The following is a 22,954-nucleotide window of genomic DNA, read 5'->3' as shown; positions in this document are numbered from 1 at the left end:
ATGCCAAATGGGGTGAATTAAATTCTCCACAATTACCGAATCGTTGACAAACAACAGCAACAGCGGACCGTGAACGGTTTCGAGCCTCGTTTATTTAAATCGCTCGAACGACGGGGCGGATTCGATTCCGCTCGGCGGTTTTCCGATTCCTCCGGCGAATTGATTAGTTTGTAGGACGGATCGCACACAGTCTTTTCTGATATACGACGTTTGAAATATTTTCTATATATTTTCTATATAAACAAAGAGCGCGAGAGAATCGAGACTGTGTTTTTTCCCCCGACAAGGCAGCTTCAAATTAAACGCTGCATCTGGGATTCGACGCTGATTGAATGCGAAAAAAAAAAAAAAAGGAAATGTCCGTTGTTGATGTTTATCAGACGGAAATGTAGGTACGTGCGGTTATTTTATGACGACGTCCTTTGCCTCTCTCGGTAACAAATCAATTTCGGCGACCGCAATATTAATAATCGCCCGACCAGAACCCGCAGGATCCATCATGTTCAGGCAATGGGTTTCGTTCAATTACGGATCTGCCTGTTCGTGCGCGAGGAAACCCTTCGAAAAGCGATATGTTATCTATTTCGAATAATCCGGAAGAAGACGCGATGAAATTATGGGCCCTGTCTGTCGCAGTGAAACCGAAAATTGTCAAAACCTTCGACGGGATACACTTTTGTCCGTTGCAAACCGACCGCTAAATGTACGTCCGGATTATATTCATTTTCATCCCTCGAGAGAGAATTCGCGCTATAACTGATGCGAGGCCGTAACGTTTATCTCGCGGAGGACTTCGAGAAGTCGTTCGAAATTCATTAGAGGCACTTGCCGCGAGGATAGATCGAGGTAATATCGCGAAAGACTTATTCCAATGAGACTTGGTTAAACAAGTCATTGGTATTTCAGCGTCGCTTAGTCAAGAGTGACAAAGGGGTGAACCGAAGTTGGTGAACGCACCCTAAAGCTTTATTTCGCCAAAGAAAATAAAGGGAAGGAAGGATGGGGCGAGAAAAGGAACGAAACAAAGAGATGTAAGGGAAGAGAGATAGGGAGAAGGAAGATTGAAACGAGAAAGAGCCAAGGAACAATAATAAGTCTGCGCATGAAAGAGACTTTATAGTCGAGACTTTGACGTTTCTCTCTCACTATCTTTCTCTATCTTTTCTCTGCGCGCAAATCAGCGATATTATTATTAATCCCTGTTAACCCAGCACCGCCGTTGAGAAAAATCAAAGACCAGAAATTTTATTTGAATGGCATAATTTTATATTAATTTATTGCTGATTGGTTTCAATTTGTCCGAATTATGTACATAGATTATGTAAGAGTCATCTCTTAAATCTCATAAACTGAAATAAAAAATTATTGAAATAGAAGCTCGCGTATACTTTTACTATTTAATTTCTTTTGCCATATAGTATTTTTTTTCACTCACTTTGAGATATATTCTGTATGTATCTGTCAAGCAATTTAGAGAAATAAATAATGCGAAAAATTCAATTTACATTAATTACAAATTCTTAATTTTTTGCATTGATATCCGTGATATAATATATTATTTCGAAATTCATTATCTGGAGATTAATATAAAAAATAATTAACATTTACTCAATTCAATGCGCACCGTCGGAGATGTAAAACGCAACATTGATTTGTAAAATGTATTCAAATTATATAAAGCAATATCGAAAGTAATTAATATTTCAAAAATTAATTTTACGCTCGCACGTACAATACAATTTTTATATTCCTCTTTTAAAACAAATTTTTTTACAAAACTCCCGAAAATTATATAAGTAATCTAAAAAATTAATAAAAATCTGAAACCATGCTAAAATTACATTTGTATATATACATATGCATATATGTATACATATAAGTATTAATTAATAGATAGCTTTTTGAAATATTTTAAGTAGTTCGCAAAATTAATCTAGAATATTTGATATTATATCAATATTTATTCATTATACATTCCACAATGTAAATTGTGTCATTATGCAGATAACCCAGCGATTAATTTTACAATAAACAAATAAATAATTATAATAAATTAACAAAATTATAATTTACTCACCCTAGGATTACTCATCGTTTCGTTTGATACGTGTCTCTTTCTTGTTTGCTACTTTTTATTTGTGACACTCTCTTCAAAAATTATAAAAAAACAATTAATTACGATCGGGCGCGCATTAATTATCAAAATACAACAAATTGCGTGATACTTTTATACTCGCGACGCGATTAATCATGATATATCAATCGACAAGACACATTTCATTTTATATTGCGACTAAATAATGTGAAATTTGTAGTTACACAAAACTACACTCAACATTAGGAAAAATCATATGATTCATCCAATACTATCTCTGTTGCTAATAAATAATATTTATCATTGTCGAATTAATGACAACTATTTTATTATTTTTCATTATAACATGAGTAAATGAATAAACAAGTTAAAAAGATAGATATCCACAAAATGCAATATACATATATTGCATGTCATCATTTTAACCGACTGCGATATTTTTTGATTCAATGAATAATATTTTATATTTCAAATAATGTATTTAATCAAGATTTATTATATATATTATGTATTTTTTATTTTTTGAATTTGATACGATTTATTTGATCGAAATCTATTGCAGTTGGCAAAGCGATAGTATATATTTTTGGATGTCGCATTCTGTGAATATTTAAAATTTTTATACTTATTCACTTGTATTGTAATGAAAAATAGAAATAGCGAATCTATCAGATTCCAATTGATCATCAATGTACAAGGAATGCATGAATTTATTGGATTAAAATATTAAAATATCTATACAAAATAGCATACCTAATAACAATTATATTTATTAATTAATTACGGTAATGACATTCGTGATGTGTTTCGTTAACGACTAAGAAATTGAGAATGATTGGTTGAGACGCGATAATCGCGTAAAACTTATTAATCGCTTGGTTTGATAATTGTTAATTGCAATAATCACAGGGAATAATCGTGCTTAGAGAGATAATACGACGAATCGTCTCGCGTTGCTTCCTGCTCGCTCGAGTCTCGAAGCATGAATGACAAGGTCGTACACATATAGCATATGGCACGTAAACAATAATGCGCTGTTATACGTTGCGAAGCAAAGATCAAATACCGTACGTCAAAAGTTAATTTGTTGTCGCTACGGAAATATTTTACTGCGAAATACAAAAAATTATATAGGGAATATTTTATTCCTGTCGAATTTTAAATTAATTTTTAATAAAAGATTCGATGTATATTACAATTTTTTCATTATACTTTAATCATCCGATTGACATTTATGTATCGCTGTTTTTTTTAGTCTCTCCGAAAATAATGAAAAATTACATATAAATCGGCGAAAAATATTTGAATGTAGGCTTATTATGTAGAAAATAATTCTCATGTGTAAAGATCACGATAAACCGATGATAATTCATAAGCTCTATATACTTGTCATTTCGATATCTATATCTGATATATGTAAATCGTGCTAAATACATATGTACTTTTGACAAACAGCTGTCGCCTCGATACCATCGGCTCACGAGTTGTCAATCGCGAAAATTAATTAATCGAGAGCGCAGGCCCGCGATAATGTATAATTCTATAATTATAGTGCATACAGAATTATCGTTTAAGCACCTCGTAGTAATTGTCGTATCTCGAATAATAATACGAGGATACACAGAGCGACTTACTTTTTCATTTTCGAATTTCGCCAACACAATAATCATTTCGCATCATAATTGATATAATTATTATTTTTCAAAGTACGTTTAAATTTTTATACTTTCTGCTTTCAATCTTTCGTCGATTTAAATGTAATTGCACACTTATTTTCGGAGATAAAGAAAATATAATAATAAATATATAAATCGTGAGATTTTTCGAATAATTAAATTATAATAAAAAGACGTGAGTTAATTTTACTTTATCGATAAATAATGCATCTTCCCCAGAATGCACGGACATTAATAAAATAATAATAACAATCTTCGTTCCCCCCCCCCCTTCGACCCCTTTCCCCACTATTTTCCCCTTCCCCCACTTTGCCACGTCATCTCGCATACCGAAGTACATTGTGCATGAGTAAAGTACGTCGTGACTTTTTACATGTCTAAACAGAAGGACGCATCGGTCATTTCTTACATTTCTTTCAAGGTATGCACATCTATAATTGAAAATATATATTTCGTATTTGATTTCGCGATTAAATGTATTTCCATAGTCTGTCACACGCGGTATTTGATCTTCTTGTGACGTAACAGCGCGCCATTGTTTACAATTTCGGTATGCATGCGGCCTTGTGATTTGTGCCTCGAGACTCGAACGAGGAGGAAGCAACGTTCGTGTTATCCCTCGATTATCCCCTGTGATTATTATTAGTACAATTAGCGATCATCAATTTAAGCGATTAAGTTGTCGCGATCATGGCGTCTCGCCTAACCAAACTCATTTAATATGTTGCGAGGTATCGCGGTAATAAATAAGCTACCGATGTTGTTTTCGATCTCTCAATCATTAACGATGCATCGCGAATTGCGAGCATAAAACAAATTGACTCGAGCGTCATTATGAGATGCGTTCAATTAATAAATACAACCATTATTGATCCCGCATAAATATGTATATTTTAATATTAATCAATTGCGTGTGCAATAAATCTCCTCGCATTGCTTGTATATTGATAGGATTAGTTGCAATACCTGGTAAAATAACTATATCTATTCATTATTTTACTATCATTTATTATAATTTATAACACGTGCAAATATGTATGTTAAAATTAATTGCAGAATGTAATATCCGAAACTTTGATCGTTTTTATCAGATATTTTGAATGAATTATATTTTAAATAATATAGTTTATTGAAGTTTATTAAACATAATGTATTTTTTATTCAAACATATTTTTGAACATATATATATATATATTTTATATTTTATGTATTTATGTATTTGGTCAATATTTATTATATAGCAGCCAGGAAAGTGGTAATATTCTTGAATATTGTATATTTTGCGGATATTTTTAATTTTAATTTGTATATATTATTTATTTAATCGTGTTATAATAAGTAAAATTTTCGTAAAATTCAAATATTATTTTTATTAGTAAAAGAAGTAACATTGAAATTTAAGCGTGCTATTTTTTTTTAATGTTGAGTGAATCGTAATTTTGTGTAACTGAAATTTTCACATCAATTTTCTTTCATTCGTAATAATAAAATGAAATACGTATATATTAATTGCCATCGGGATATTGTGCAAAATAAATAAAGAAATACGTAATTGTATTTTGATATTAATTTGCACGCATAGTCATAATTAATCGTATTTTTAGCGAGTAAGTATTGTGTAGTGAGTGCCACAAAGAGTAAAGGATAAACAAGAAAAAAAGATGATGTTGAGCCGATCAAACTACATCAGAGCAGCCAGGGGGTGAGCAATTTATCATTTTATTTTATTATTTATTATTTGTAAAATATATTCATTGTACTCGTTTATATTTTATTGATAGGATGTTTAGTTTATATTATTGAGATATACAATTTTTAGAGTTGTCATTTTAAACACAGTCTCTATTGCATTTTTGATTATTTTTTTAAAACTTACTTTGCGAGTAATAAATTTGGAATTATTTGCAAAATTTAAAATGTTTTCGGCAATTAATTTGAGAAACTATATAATATTAAGCTGATATTGTTAATTTTTTATTTATATTCATTACTTTATCGTTGTTATATTACAGTATTTCATGTTTTGGTACATTTACTAAGATTTTAATATTTCTAAAATTTATTTGTATCTTTAAGAGAAGATTTATTAACAAGTGTTTTTCGAAAACGACTATGATAAATTAAATCATAATCGATATTTCCATTTTTAATATCTATTTCCAATATCAATCTGTGTTAATGCATATCAATAGTGTTAATTTAATATTAATTTAATATCAAATTCGTGTTAATTAATAGGAGCAATAAACTCGGGATTAGAGAAACAAATTAGCAATAAATAAATTAATACTTAGCCATATATTCGATTTCATTTCTCGCGATGAAAATACCTGATTAACAAAGATCCGTGAGATTGTTTACATGAATAAAAATAACTGATGCTGTCGATATGCGTTCCGATTAATTATTTAATTTTTAAATACAGCAAAAACCTAATATATCGAATATTATACTTCTTTTTCTCAATCTCAATTAAAGATTTAAATACTCGATAAATCCGCAATGTACATCTGCATCCAATAACAAGTATGATAGATTTTATTTTTAATTCTGATTTTTTATACCGAAAAATAATGATGAGGTACATATTTGTAAACGCATATAGAAAAGAGAAAAGATGGCTGAAAATTTGTTTTTACGACTATGTAGTTGCCGACTCTACGTTTCAATAACGCGTGCATGAAGGGCTTCAATAACTTATCCCTCGGCTCCGCGGCTTATCCCGACGTCGCGTTCTTTCATTTTTACAGGAAGGGGAGTCACCCTCGAACCACGTGTTCGCGACCGAGATTTTATCGCACCAAGTGGTGTCTCATTTTCGTCAATTCTACAAGATTTCTCTCGGCTCAGTCCGAAACGTCGTATTATAACTTCACCCCTAATTCTCTCAATGTCGCTGTCGACATCTGCTTCAAATATTCTGCACAAAAATTATATACATGAGAAACATATTTGATAAAAAAAAAAATAAGAAACATCGATGATGTTTCTTGAGCAGTTTCCTTAAAAAAGTATCGAGTTCACCCGTAATTCTAAAAAAATAAGAAAAATTAAGAAACATAAAAAAATAAGAAACATCATGACTCTATATAGTAATCGGAATTAAATATCGGAAGATAAGAATCGCTGTGGATGCTGGTACGAAAGTTGAACTCGAGTGCAAACCAAAATGGGATCAGTCTTCTTTCAGCAAGGACGCGGTCATGCGGTTTTGCGCGGATAAGTCCGGATTCGAACTTATAATTAGTTTACAATTTAAGTAAATTCACCGCGAACTAAGCATTACGGACGCTTCCAGCTCTATAACGAATAGAATCTTTGAATGAAATCCGAAACCCGATAACTTTCGCTCTCGTTCGATCACGGAAAATTCTATTAGGCATTTGATCTCGTTCAGAACAAGCGATGTCCGGATTTCTTCTTCAAGTCATCCTTATCCCACCCTGTAATCTGTCGAGGGATTTAATTGCATAAAGCAACGATGGTCGCGAGAGAAGAGAATAATAAATAAATTACACTGCAAAATTATTTTCCTTAAATTATGTTCGAAACGAGGAAGATCCAATCCGAAATTTCCAACATTATAGGAAAAATGGCTTCGAGGGTCTTCGATATCATATCGAATAGTATGCGATTAACGTACAGAGAGAGAGAGAGAGAATAAGTTGCGAATTTAGAGAGCCAGTTTTATGATTTTTTTCCCTTTTTTACGATCGCGATATCTCGATTCACTACGATCCTTCGAGTTAACGCGAGAACGAAGAGCAACTTAAGGGATAAGAATAAGGCGATACAGAGAGGACAATCCGGCGATTCGGTTTTCACGACGGGAATCTCGCCTGTATCGCGAATGCCACTTATCCGAGTCCCTTCTCTCCGCTTTTATGAAGCACTTACATTTACGAGCGCATTGCTTTGTGTCGTCCGTTGGTAATAAAATAAATTATTCATCGTCGCGCGCTTACATGGCCCCCATTCTGCCGATAATGTAAACGTTTGCAGAGCGAGTTTTACGCGACGGAAGGACTTCGTTAATGCGTCGCCGTGCTTCCGGCTTTTCTTTCCTACCCCAAGCAAGCAAAGAAGAAATTGCGCAACTTTGTGAATCGTTATCTTCGATCATTATTTATTTTCCGGCTTAATCGCTCGAATTAGTCTTTCGTTCTTTTCTTTCTCTCTGCGAATCAGCGCGCATTCAAAGAATTCGAGATCACGCTTTAATTGGCTCGGATTGTTAGCAATAACAATCTTCCGAATTGCTGAATGTTCCTTCGCCATTTGCCATAGAGAGAAAGAAAACGTGTGTATTGATTTATATCTACATTAATATCTGCGCAGAAAATATTCTTGATTAAGCTGCACGCTTTATATTACACATATGTACCTATGTTACACAATATTGAATATTCGTATCAAGTATAAACAGATACTGCTTTTTTATACTATATATTTTTGTACGGAGTCGAGGAAAAATATAGAAATATTTGTGCTTTTATTTGTTTAAAATTTGTCAGTAAAGCAAATATTTCACGTAACATCTTTCAATATAGATGTATATGTTCCAGTGATATTGAATGGAGAGAGAAACGATTTAAAATTCTACACCCGAAAAATACATTGAAAAAATCTATCTATCAAAAGTAATTGATGAATTTATCAATAATTTTTAATAAAAAGATTATGACAAAATCTGCTTTGCTGATAATTAATCGAGTAAAAGTCTGCATGCATTTTCACATTATTTCATATGTTATTATCCGAATTAATCAAAAAAAAATTATGTATAATTCTATCTTTTATTTAATTTCATTTCAAATGGATTTTATTGGTATTTTCAGATTTATTTGTTGTCTGTTTATTATGTACATTATAATTTCGTTATTATACATATTTTTATATTATTAGTAGCTATAAAATATATTATTCGACGAAGGTCTGTATCGGTTTGTTTAATTTGGATCGCGGCGAGAGAAAAATTGAACCGAAACAATCACGAAGAATGAGTCCTCAATAAGCTCGCTCTTTCAATAGTTTGCTCATTCAATGTCAAAATAATAGCGGTTACTGTCATTCTATTGGCCATCGCGAACTAAATTTCCGATAATTGCTTTCCGCACGTTTAAAATGATAATTAAATCCCCAGTTGCGTACCTGCGGCATACCGCTGTAGTCGAAACGGCCTTTTAAAAGCATCGGTGTAAGAGAAGTTGTGCTCTTGTGTATCCTGTACTCTATACTTGGTCGAAAATATAAGAAAAAAAAATTGTTTTTCGTTCGGATAAAACGACGCAAATTTCATTAGACTCGCGATAGAAATTACCCGATGTTGTTTTTTTATCTATCGATTGTTGAACGGACATTATTTATATGAGTGCACGGAGAAACTTTTCTCTTAGAATTTAATCTGATAATCTGAAAATCATGGTAATTGTGGGACCATATGATATTGGAAGAATTTTATAAAAGTTTCTCTGGTTAATATTTTTATCACAATAAAAAAGATCTACCACAATAAGATATAAAAAATATGTTCGATTAATTTTACTAAGTACATATTAATATTTTTCTTGTTATGTAAATATTAATTAGAGAAATTCTTATAAAATTCATTCTAATATTGTTCCACGATTACCATGATTTTCAGGATAAATTCTAAGAGAAAATTCTCTCTGTGCAAATGTATTTGAGATACATCTGACAATGAGAAATCGCGCACTTCTTTTAAACATACACAGGAGACAAATTTTCTAACCAGAAGTGATTTTAAGTAAAACTATTTTTTTCATTGCAATTTAACTCGGGCGAAAACAATTACGCAATATTATAACATTTAAAAATTATAAATTATAAAATACATTTTATTCGTAAAAAAAGAGAAGCAGAAAAGCGCAAGAGCGCAAACAATTGGTTCAGAATAAAAGTAAAAAGCGTTTTTATCTTAAATGAAATTTTTGAGCAAATTAAATCTATTTCCTCTTTTCTTTGTCGCGCGCTGCTCTAGACAAAATAATTTATCGAATATACACAATTGTTTTCGGGGATGACTTTATTTTAATTTGTATTAGAAAGAGAGATATTCTAAGAAAAGATTTTAATATAAAACATTTACGCTACTTTACATCTACGGAACGTTTTGCACGCTTTGTTAATAAAAAATTCAGTTCCCTCGTTTCTAGATTACTCGCGTTTGTCTCGCGGATGGTGTCATTCTCTGATTTATTTTCATTATTAAATTCGATTCGGTAACGTTCACTTCTACGCCTTCGACGAACGACCTATTTAACCGATCGTCCTTCAAGTCCGTAGGAAAGTTGAATTACCAGAGACAGAGGAAGAGAGAGAAAACGAGAGAGAACAAGTTGGGGAAAACGTTGTAATCGAGTTTTCGTTTGCCGTCAGTTAGATTCATTCGCGGGTAACATGGCGTGAGCATATACGAAACAATTAGTAGCGCATAATGCGTTTGGTCGAATTGTTTGAAACACACGAAATAATCCACTGTTAAATGTTACACGGAATATGAATCGCAAACACGATAAGCAGATTAAGCAAACCAAAAAAATTCAAAAGTTACATTAAATTCTTAGTGATAATTGTTTTAATAATATACAATTATATATTTTGTATATTTAAGAAAATATACAACTGTTTCTATTATTTTTTAAATCTCTTAACTATGTATATATGCAAATCTACTTAGATATTGTTAAATATGTAAGCATTTAGTAAAGTTTATAAGAAAATTGTATGTAGGTATTTTTAGAAAAAGTTATTTAAAAAATCCGTATTTAAATACGTATAAAAATTATATTTTAGTAATTTTAATATTCTTTCGTTTAAGCTCTTAAAATAATTCTTCAATAATTAAAATCTTGTTTTTTTTTAGAATTCTTGTTCATTGAAAAAGTGAGTTTATTTTGAAATAGAGTTTTAATTAATGTATATTTTCATTAAAAAATATATGTTTGGACGAATTAAAAATAGAGTTTGTGAATCTGAGAAATCTTTTTAAAGAATTATAAATAAAAGTCTCTTTTTTATTCAAACACGTATAATTTATAAATGCTCTGCTTTGGAAAAGTGCTTAAATACGATTTGTGTATATTGTTGGTGCAATTAAATAGTACAAGATAATTTCCATTGCTGTTAAATCCGATGAATAGTTTTAATCTCACATTGTAAAAGATAAGTCTCTCTCTCTTCCTCAATTTTATTTTCCATTTCCATTTATTCTTTCATCCACGTAAACGTCGCCTTAAAAAATTCCTGTCAAATTTCAGATCCATCTACACGAATAATAATTTGGAGCGGAGGAGAGGCAAGTGTATATACAATATTTGTACACGCCAATAATTAACTCGCCCAATTATAATTTCGCCTCGTCGGAGTACACGTATCTTCGCTCGCGCGCGGTTCAAACGTCCCGCGTTGACAGCTCGGGTGCGCGCGCAGCCGGAGAGGGCGCCACTTTCGGGCGACGTCGGAAGGTCTCGCGACGCAGGCAGCGCCGCGCATCGTCGGAAGCGGAGCTGGCGGTCTCTCGGGCCGAGGCAGAGAGAACGAGGACCGCGTTCCGCCGAGGTGGTGCAGTTTCGCAAAGTGTCGCGTAGTGTAGTGTTTTACTTCCTTCTCTTCTCGCACCCCTCTCCCTCTCATCCCCGCGTGACTCGAGTGTTGCGGTGTGCATCGATGAGGCCGCCTGTACCTCCCCCCTGATGAACTGAAGTAGTGTGCGCACAATTTTATAGGTAAAATTATTGCCTTTTGTATGTATATACGCGCGCGATACGACCGCACCCCGCCGCGCCGAGACACGATCGAAGAGCGCCGACGACGAGAGAGCTTCCGCGCGCCATCATTACGCCGCGGAAACGCCGGCGGCGTGTCCCTGAAAAATTGAGAAAATGGAAGAGGAGAGTGGATATGTCGCGAGAAATTCCTACCATTTTTTTTCGACGAAAATTCTGCTCCTCCATTTTTCTCTTTCTCTCTTTCCATCTCTCTCTCGCATGGCGTCCTCGAAGCAAGGCGACGCTCCACCGGCACGCGGACACGTTATTACGTGTTTCTTTCTCTCCATCTCGGTACATCGATTCGCGGCCAGTGAGCGAGTATCGACGTGTCGATGGCGACACGGCTCTCTCGTGGTCTCTCTTTATCAGAGTGCTCCGAAGAGCGAGTCGATACGGGGCGGCTGCCAGGAAAATCTACTTTGCGACTCGACCTCGGGACCTCCTCGTCGTCGTTCTTCCGATTCCCACCCGGCTGGGTGGGGAAATGCGGTTACCTAGCTTTAACCAGCGTCTCCGCCGAGCAATAATTTCAGCTAACCTTCACCCGGCATCTTGACTGCGTTGGGGGACAAAAATTGTCTATTTCATTACGATCGCATTTCATTCAATTCACTCCTTCTCTTCGGGAGAGTCGGAACGAGTGTCGCAAACGGCCTCCGATAAGGCTTTATCGAGAGGCGAAAGAGAGAGAGAGAGAGAGAGAGAGAAAAGTGGACGTCGGCACGGAAGTTTCTACCGGGACTGTACCGGCGCTTCTGGTCGCGCGCGCGACGACTCGCATGCATCTGCTTGCGTGTGTTCTTTCCGCGCGCGCTCGATACGCGCCGCATGTTCCTCGGCGTCGGCGAACAATGTCATTTTTTCATCCCGCTCACCCCACGTATATGTATGCACACTCGTGGACTTTAGCTAGGATCAGTTTCGGAATGCCGATCTCATTCGGATATACGAGCGCCAAATGCACGTGACAGCGACGAACAAGCTGTCAAATTTATTAATATATTGAAAGAAATGAGAAAATTGCGGAAATTCCTACTTTAGTCTGTGAGGAGTGTAATATGCTCGGGAAAAATTTGACGTCTCGATATTAATTCTTCTTACGATTCGCGCGGGAAAAAGTGTGGTTCTTTTATCCGAGAAGATCGCGGTTCTTCGAGTATTCATTCAGTGACACGCATACCTAAATTACGTAAATTACGATGACGCACGTGTTTTGAGAACGTAAGGTGTTTCGCGTTTCAAACGCCACGACGTGTGCGGCTTGAAAAATAGGAACGTCTCTTGTTTGACGTAACATTATTTATTTGGCAGACTGAAAAAACAGAATTTGTTAACTCGACTAAACTTTTCAACTGAATTATTATTTTGTTAATTGCACATATATTAGAATTGAAGTGAAATATATACGTGTTGGTAGATTTAATATGTTACATTTATTTTAAATATTTTTACACATGTTTAATTAACAAAATAATATTTAGTCGAAAGGTTTAGTCAAGTTTAATCAATTTTTTTCAGTTCAAATATGTTTCATTTTCTCGTGAAAAAAACTTTATTTTCATCACATTTTTTTTGTTATATTTTAAGTTCACGATGTCTGATTATTTCACATGAAAATTCTATATTTATATGCGTATGCAGAAAATTATTTGTGTTTATTTTTTCACGCTGATATGAATTTTCCATATTAATATTATATATATTTATATTCGACTGTCATCGAAGCGTCAGTTACACAGTAAATAATACTAAAATGAGAAAGATATTTTGAATTCTCAGTTTCATGAGAACGCGATCGAAGATTTAATGGTTCCTTCGAATTATTTTCATCAACTTAATTCTGCTCTCTTGACCTTTTCGCACAGCTTTAATCGTCTGTTTACAGTCGGCCTCGGTCGGATAATTTAAATTCAATTGCACTACTTAATTTTATTCCGTTTGGAATTTCATTTTATTTGAACGAAATATAGCGCTTTACATTGCGGTGGGGAATATTTGGAAGGATTTAAAATTGGAAAATTGAATGATGCCGAAAACGTTTGGTATCGTAGAATCGATTGACCGAATTCCTCCGTTTAGCGATATATTCGCGGATTTAAATTCGCTTATTCTCTCTCTTTAAAGATTGACGGACGCGAAATATGCGGGATTTTATGCCACGATATATATACATACATATATATCGAATGATGGTTGAAAAGCCGAGAAATTGGAAAATTTATGAGCTCTATAAAAACTCTCTTATCTTTCGAAATCCATCCTGTCGTTTATCGATCTCATCAAAACCGTCGTCGATTTCCTATATTAATAGTGACAACCGTAAACGATTTTATTGCGATAAATATTAATCAGAGAAACTCATAAAATGCTTTCAACACCATATAATTACCATGATTTTCAGGGTAAATTCTAAAAGAAAATTCTTTCCGTGCATCAGTCATTTAGAAACTTCGCAAATGTGGAACGATATAAAATGTAGAAAAATAAATAAAAATGTCGACATCAAAGATGTGCGATTCTTCTCTCCGAATTCGCTTTGTTCGTCGCTTTGGCAATTGTGCGTGCAATGACCCGGCAATTTATCTCTCGCGAGAGAGAGAAAGACAGAGAGAGAGAAAAGTCTCGGCGAAGTTTGAAATAAAATAATAGAGAAGTCCTCGCGTTGTGCGTTAAACGTCCACTTATGTTAAACGCACGCATATAACGGAACGCAGAGATTGCACTAAATTCCACAGTCCAATTGCATCGCGAATTGCAGCAGAGCGAAACGACGACGGTAGTCTATGTGCGTGGCCGATTCGAGAGATAGCGAGGGCATAATATATACTCCGTTTCTCTCCTAAATGCTCTCTCGTATGATACGATAGGTTTTCCTACAGCCTGCTCACACTTAATACGATATCATTGAAACACGTAGAGCGATACATTTTCCGATATCAAACAATGTCGCATTAATTGCTCGCGCTTCAGGCTCATTTAGCATTTTTTTCTTATCATTTCTGAAACGTTACAGCAATATGACAGTTGTTAACTAATTGTTTCATTCGAGCTCCGTAATAGAAAATTTTATCTTTTTAATTTCTTTTTTACTGATACGTAATTTCAGTATTATTTGTTTTGTAAGCACTAAAAGAGTTTTCTTACTCGTTAAATAAATAAGTAAATATGTGTATATGTGTGTGGAAGGAAGGAATCGAAACTTTTTTCTCTGCTTTTTTAATGTGAAAATATATTCCCTTTAATTTGCTTACTCATAAATATATCATTTTATTTATTTCTAGAATTTATTTTTCTGTATTTTATATCGTTCCACATTTGCGAAGTTTCTGAATGACTGGTGCACGGAAAAAAATTTTCTTTTAGAATTTACCCTGAAAATCATGATAATTATATGGTGCCGAAAGAATTTTATGAGTTTCTCTAATTAATTTTCTTATTTACATAGTAAATATACATTATTAATATTTTTATTGTGATAAATATTAATCGGAGAAATTCTTATAAAATTCTTCCATATTGTTCCACGATTATCATGATTTTCAGGATAAATTCCAACTAAGAGAAAATTCTCCCCGTCTATATTTTTATATTTATTTCTATAATTTATTTTTCGACATTTTATATCGTTCCACATTTGCGAAGTTTCTAAATGACAGAACTGATGTATGGAGAGAATTTTCTTTTAAAATATATCCTGAAAATCGTGATAATCGTGGAAAAATATTAAATTTTATAAGAGTATCTCTGATTAATATTTATCACAATAAAAATACTAATATCTACCACAATAAGATATAAAATATGTTCGATTAATTTTACCACGTACACATTTTTTAGTGTGATAAATATTAATCCGAGAAACTCTTATAAAATTCTTTCAATACCAAATTCTCTCTCGATTATTTTCAAAATATATATTCGATATCAAAGAGCCTGAAAATTCTTAATCTCGTGTATATTTTTTCTATATTTTCATCGTCCTACATTTTCAAAGTTTCTAAATGACAGAACTGACGTATAAAATAGATGAGGAAATGAAGAGAGCTTCCTGCACGATAAATTGAGAGATGCACACAGGGTTGTTAGTCTTCGAGCATAATTAGGTGGAAATAATAAAATGCTGGAAAATCTAGTCGCATTTGCGAGAATGCAAAACCAACTACGTTCTACCTATATGACAGACGAAAAAAGTTGCGCCTTGCAAGCGAAGTGACCGTGTAAACTTTTGCACAAAGCTGTCCGTGAAACACGATAAACGTACTACTCCAGTCTAGAAAACACGTCATGTCTCTCTTTATTCTCTCTCTCTCTCACTCTTCGCGACGTTAGAGGTCTTTGCTTTATACCATATTATACACACAAGTCCGTCGTTCTGCAAACATTTGAGTCATGTAGAATCAATGCTCGCCAAGTTCAATATCTATAGAATTTATGTTACATCTATATCTGGCGGTGGTAATCCGTGTCTTGCAAAAATCCCCTTAAAAACTTGGAGCAACCGCGCAAAGTTTCCCCTTTTTAAGACACCATCGCGCTGATTCGGTCGAAAAATCGTAGTTGAAAATTTCGGAATTATTTTTTTTTTCCTTCATCGCGTCGTAATTTATTCTTTCTCGCCGAGGACGTGTAACGGAAAAAATTTTGACGCCAATAATTTTTTTTTTTCTTTCTCTTTCTCTCCGCGCGTGCGTGAGAGAAATAAAATGTGCACGACGAGCAGAAACGCGTTCTGTGCAGTTTGTAACGGACCCGAGAGAGCAAACCTGTCTCGTAGGGGCCCCCCCATTGAAGAGAAGGGGGATGTGATGGGGAGGAAGGGGAGAGGCCTCCTTCCCTTCGAGAGGGAACGGAATATCTCGGGTGAACCTCTCTTCTCGGCCAGGTTTCCAGCAGCCTATCGATCGCCAGTGGCTGTAATTAACGTTATAGTCGACTGAAAAATAATACCGCGAGAGATAATATCCCCGCTTGATCTCATCTGCGATTTTTTCCTCTCTTTTTTCATTACCTTTGTAACCCTGTTACATTAGAGCGGTGTGCATGTACGTGTGGGAGGAATCGAAATTTTCTGCTTTTATATACGCAAATTTATTCTCTTTAACTCGCCTCTCGTAAATACTACGTTTTATTTATTTATATATACTTTGATTTTATTTATAAATTTATTTTATATTTTATTTATCATTCTACAGAGTGTCCGGTAACTAACGGACCGATGATTAAGGGCGGATTCTCTGGCCAATTTGGAGACGATTTTTCCTTAGTAAAAATGTGAAGTCAATAATTTTTGAGTTATAAGCGATTGAAAAAAATGGGTTTTTTTGAAAACTAAACGTTTGGAAGTTAAAAGTCTAACATAATTACATTCCTCAGTTAATTTCAGGTAGAGTTTACTATAATGAAATTTTAATTTGAGGCTTAGTTATAAAGATACATAATGACAAATATTGGAAAGTTGTAAAAAATGATGACTTTTTTCGACATTTTCGCTGAGGAAAAATCGTTCCCAAATTGACCAAAGAATCCATTTGTAATCGTTGGTCCGTTAGTTACCGGACACCCTGTATATTCTCGAGTTTTTATGGAATAAAGATTAAGGCTGCGTATTTTTGCGTGGCAAATTTTTTCGCGACGCGCATCCAAATGACACTTTCGTGAAAAATCGCGCAGCCTTTTCCTTTCTCATCGTATATCGGATGATAAATATTATATTATTTTTGCCATCCGGCGAAAATGTATCGTCGCGCCAACACGAGATTGACCGTGAAACCGAGACGTTTAATGAACCAAAGGAATTGTTTACTCGATGCCGAATAAGAGTCTAATCACCACCTCATCTTCTTGAATAATTTATCAGCTGAATCATTTATTATTACATTTCCACATTTTTTCACACTCTCGCGACATCTTCGAGCGTGTCTAAAACGACATCGAAGTGCGACGATCTCGCGGATCAATTTGATATAAAATATAGATTTATAGAGCCAGGCTTTGCGGTCTCGTAATTTTCGAACAGACCAGCTCAAGTTAATACAGCGGTGTTATCGCATTCCTGGAATCGCCGCGCCTCGTCGACTGCGCTATTGTCATGCTAATTTCGCTCCGAGCAATTTATTTCTGAATTCAACGCTCCGATAAATAAATTCCGCGACCCGACTCGTCATATTAAAGTTCAAGTTTACAGATATAAATTTTATTGTGAGTTAAAAAAAAAAATGTCACCTATCTTTTCCAAACACGAACGAGACGATAAGACGACTTCTCTCGACTAAGAGGCTTCCTCCTTTCCTGCTCGAAAAAAAATGTGAAAGCGCATTCTTCTGGAAAGAGATAAGGAAGAAGGAAAAAGAAGGATAATCTCTGTACGGATTTTTCCTAATCTGTGGACATTTTTTGATTTCAGTACAAGGACCGAGCATATCTGGGAACGTTTGAGAAGCACGTCCCCCGAGACACCCCCGATCAAAATCACTCGCCTAACCTTTCCCCTGTCCTCCTCGCCCTCATCCCTTCCCTCCGCAAGTATCGAGAAGATCTCTCATCGAAACCGCAGGATCCGAAACCACGCGATGGACGGTATGGACAACAAGCCGGTGTTGAACGATGATCCGTCGGTCACCCTGACCATCCGCCTGATTATGCAGGGCAAAGTAAGTCGCTGCATGTTGTTCTACCGATGGGGGATGATTTCCAACAACGTGCACAGACAGCGATATAGTTGCGACCTAGTATTCTTCATCTACAACAGCGAACGTTGCACGCTGAAAAAAATGACGAAGTTGACACATATTTAGTTCAATACCGCCAAATGAAGCATTTATTTCAAGCAAATAAATATTTTTCATATCAAATCAATATTATTAGTTTCAGATAAATGATTTATTTGACAGTATTGAAATAAGTACTTATACATTTTTTTCAGCACAGAGAGAATTTTCTCTTATACACTGAAAAAGAATTAAATCTTTAGGCTAAATGCAATTTTGTTAATTAAACTGATTTCATTGATATAAAAATATTTAAATTAAATATAACATGTTAAATCTAACAAAACATATTTGCCTTAAATATGCTAATATAGGTTAACAAAATAGTAATTTAACTGAAAGTCAAATTAACAAATTTTTATTCAGTGTAGAATTTGCTCTGAAAATCATGATAATCTTGGAAGAATTTTGTAAGAATTATATGTATACATAGTAAAATTAATCGAACACATTTTTTATTGTAATAGATTTTTTTTTTTTTTTTTTTTTTTTTTTGTAAAATTGTATTAATCAGAGAAACTTATAAAATTCATATTGTCCCACGATTACCATGATTTTCAGGCTAAATTCTATGAGAAAATTCTGCCCGTGAAATCATTTTTTTCTATAGAGTTTTTTTCTATAGACTTTTCCAAAGTTTCAAGTTTATATAAAATTCCGGTTTTTACCGGAAGAAGTAAACTTAAAAATTTTTTATAAACTTGAAACTTTGGAAAAAAAGCTATGTAAAGTTATTATTACTAAAGTAATTAATAATTTAATAAAGTAAGAAACGAAGCAGCTAAAGGTCGAAACTGTAAACACTGTATTGTGTTCTGTTGCTGGAAAGAAATCCATAGCTTCGCACATCGAATTATACACTTTAAATTGACATTTCGATTGATCGATCATAGAGTATTTTATAGTTTCATTTCTCACACACTCGCTTCATACGATTTTTCTGATTTGTCCAAGAATGTCTCGATTAAGTTTTCTATAAGAAATTATATATTGAATCTCATACGAGAGATATACAATTAATATACTTTTTAAACGACAATTTTTACGATAATCGGATAATTTCATATATATGTATATATTTATATATGCATAAATATATATACACCGGCCATTGCTATTTGAGATGATTAACTCGCGTGACACGCTGTGAAATTGGAGAAGTAGAAGTAATAAGATAATGCATTATCGAGGGCGGAAATGCGTGCATACATATATGTGTGCATGTATATTCGAAATCTCGTATCAAACAGCTTCCCACAGAGCATCAACTGATATCGGTTTTCCGAGGGGGAGGATGCATGTTTATTCAAAATATAAATCCATACTACGTATCGTGTCTCGAACACATTGCGTGTCTTCTGAAATGCATTTTAGAAATGTCAAACGCGTATCGATCATTTTGTTTTTGTACAGAGAATTCTAAAATTGTGTCGACAAAAAAATTTGATACACGGAGAAAATTTTCTCTTAGAATTTATTCTGAAAATCATGGTAATCGTGGGACAAAATGGCACTGGGAGAATTTTACCAGAGTTTCTCTGATTAATATTTATCGCAATAAAAAATATTAATATGTACACAGTAAATTTTACTATACGTATACATATAGTTAAATTAACTCGAACTTATTTTATATCTTATTGTGATAAATATTTAATCAGAGAAACTCTTATAAAAATTCTTCCAAAGCGTTTGGAAATTACTGCTCCATTAACGCGATAATTAAAAAAAAAATATATATATATACATATATATCTGCCGTCGCTTTAAACTTCAAATGCTTTGATGACCTGTAGATTTGTCGCAATCTTCGGACAAGGAGACACAATTGCTTAGCTGGCGTGGTGACAATAAATCTCAGATAAAGGTCGTTCGCGTTTCTCTCTCTTCTCTCTGTGATTTTACTGTTCTCTTTTTCGACAATTATTATTAAATTATTTACGAGAGGTCGACACATTATTCGCAGAGTTCTGGCTCGCAATCGCGACTCTACTTCATTGAAATAGGACTTATTTAATAAGTCGTATTAAAAAGAATTAGAACCCTTTTCTCGCATAAAAGTAGATTATCTCGTCGACATTGACAATGTCAACTTGAATTGTGACGTGGAAAAACGAAAATAGGATTCTGAAATAAATTATGTATATTAGCGCTGCTTTGCATTATATCAAGGCCGTCTTATTGTATCGAAATAAATGTGCAAATCTACGTTTAAGGATTGAATAACCGGGGCGTCATCTGTCATCGATGTAATGTCATTGTCGAGGCAACTTGAAGTCATTCATCATTACGTTGAGTTATACGCGCGATTCCTTTCCGTTAAATAGTGGAGCGAAAACTCCTTCCGTTGGTTCCTCGAGTAAAAAGCATTATCCGAAATTATCATCGGAAATGCGCACGAGGCACAATGCGTCTCGAAGCTGCAGATTATACGAGTGTTGCTTGATGCGCTGCCAAGAATTTGCAGCTTCTCGCGTAAAACTCTATCCTGTGTATACACAGTGTCATATAACTAGCGAATTTTCTAGCCGCAAAAAAATTTGGCAGCAGACTACGCCTGTTTGGCTACATCCCGGAATGAATTTCTATGTTTATCAAATAAACATTCGATAAAATTGACATTAATTTATCGTGCAACTAATTTTTTTTAAATATATACATATAGTTAAAGTTGTGCATTAAAATTTAAAGTAGACATTAGCTTTATATCGAATTTACGCACTGAAAAACAATTTTTTAACTCGACTAAACCTTTCAACTAAATATTATTTTGTTAATTGAACGTATAACATATTAAATCTAACAAAACGTATATTTCACTTAAATACTAATATATGTTCAATTAAGAAAATAGTCGAAAGGTTTAGTCAAATTAACACGTTTTTTTTGTGTAGAGTCTTGCATTTTGTGGATAATTTTCAAAAACATTTTCGCTTTGATAAAATTTGATAAAATTATGTGAATTCCATTGCAAATGATCGGGAGAAAAGTCAGCTATTATTTGTCGAGAAAAAGCATCGTGGTTGAAAAATTGTACCACTCTCGGATTATATTGAAAAATATATGTATATGCGGATCTCTCTCTCTTTTTGATATTTTTATATCCGTTTGAGTCTCATAAGAATATTTTAAGAGAGCGAGAGAGAGAGAGAGAGCTTCTGCGGAATTTCAATTGGAGGATTCACGGATCAGAAGAGAGGATAACTATTGAAAATATCATGATAAGAGATTGGAGTATAAAGGGCCATCGCACGATTACACAAACCTTTTAATTCCACAATGCTGGAGAGAGGGCATTTGTGGTTATTGGCAAAAGTATAATTTGCGATATGCGTTTTTAGTCTCCGCTCTCGCGTATTATCCTTTCTTTGCGGATATCTGTAAAAGTGACACATTGTTGGTTATCTCTGTCCAAGATATTAAATCTCGAATCACAAATTTTGCTTGGAATAATTAGCAATTTATCATCCTATTACAAGCTCTTAATTTTCTATCTTGAAGGCTTATAATCATTTCTCTTTTACTTCGAAAAATTCGCGATTATTGTCAGATTAATAGATACATATCTCGCGAATTAATTACGAATTCTACGAATGCATAAATATCGAGAAATAATAAACGTCTCTTTTTTTTCCGCAAGTTTATCTCGCGGAAAAATTCATCCTGCAAAATCCGAGAGAGTGAAAGTTCCTCGTAACGTAATCCGATGCGATATGTATCGATAGTTACGTCATTCACGCGCGAGATTATCGCGAAGCGGAATTTCTAGCGGAAAAATAGCTCCGGAGCTGGGCTTTTTGCGCGCGACAAGCGTCAAAGTTTATTTAAACTCGTGTCGCGATTCGTTTTACCCTCGTTTTAGGAACACGTCACCTACCACCGTTTCTGCTTGTAATTAATTATCGTGCACGAGGTGCAATATCGCTCGTCGTAGCACGAGTAATTAATGTCCGCCGTCTCGGTAATTAATCGCGTTAGCTAGACGCCCGATGTCCCTTTCGACGTACGGGATCTTTTCGTCCCGGCGATAGTACACTCTTGCCAAGTCATATAATTCCGCTATTAATGCTCTTTCTATAGACGGTACAGGTGCAGCCATTTTTTTAACAGCTTTAGTTCGATTCTTTAAGTTTATAACGAATTTCGATTTTTTTTTTTTTTATAAAAGCGATATGTGACGATAAAATGTAGATGTTCTTAAGATTTTTCGAAATTGGGGAATTCTAATAAAAAATAAAATCGCGTGAATTGAATCGTAAAAGGAATATTCCCAGATTACGTATGGATGGATAATTCGTGCTAAAATGCGACATAGAAATTATTGCATTTTGCTGCGCACATTTGAACGATATACTCGGTCACTTGACCAAGATTTTAACTCTCTTTATCGATGTACGAATCACCCTTTTCGAGGGTTTTTCAACGCACTGTCAATCAACTCGTATCTGATTTTCTATAAATGAATCCCTGTTTTCTGCATGAGAAAATATTTCTCTGACAAATCTCATTACACATATACAACTGCGGTTTTTTTTACATCTCGATGATACGCTGCCGATGACGTCATGACATATCCCTTCGTCGTTTTTATTTTTCGCGATGGTTACATTTTTTTCCAGTTAC

At 34.2% G+C, this 22,954-nt stretch overlaps 1 protein-coding gene across 5 annotated transcripts in view; it reads left to right on the top strand.

Moving 5' to 3' along the window:
• The window catches only part of mub (poly(rC)-binding protein mub), a 94,985-nt gene that overhangs the window by 35,175 nt on the left and 36,856 nt on the right, over positions 1-22,954 (top strand). The window contains exons 1-3 of one of the 5 annotated variants that reach the window (XM_029305799.2): positions 4,136-4,192; positions 5,376-5,473; positions 17,968-18,214. In XM_029305799.2, the coding sequence (XP_029161632.1) occupies positions 5,433-5,473; positions 17,968-18,214 (288 nt within the window). In that variant the 5' untranslated portion in view covers positions 4,136-4,192; positions 5,376-5,432. Of the gene's footprint in view, positions 1-4,135; positions 4,193-5,373; positions 5,474-17,967; positions 18,215-22,954 lie in introns of those variants that run through there. The other 4 variants (XM_029305807.2, XM_029305814.2, XM_085483125.1 and 1 more) reach the window with 4 other exon arrangements.

The sequence above is a fragment of the Nylanderia fulva genome, unplaced genomic scaffold (assembly GCF_048542155.1).
Source record: "Nylanderia fulva isolate GAGA-0341 unplaced genomic scaffold, ASM4854215v1 Scaffold23, whole genome shotgun sequence".
In the NCBI taxonomy this organism is placed as follows: domain Eukaryota; kingdom Metazoa; phylum Arthropoda; class Insecta; order Hymenoptera; family Formicidae; genus Nylanderia; species Nylanderia fulva.
Note: the sequence above shows the minus strand (reverse complement) of the source record. Positions and strands in the feature narration are given on the sequence as shown.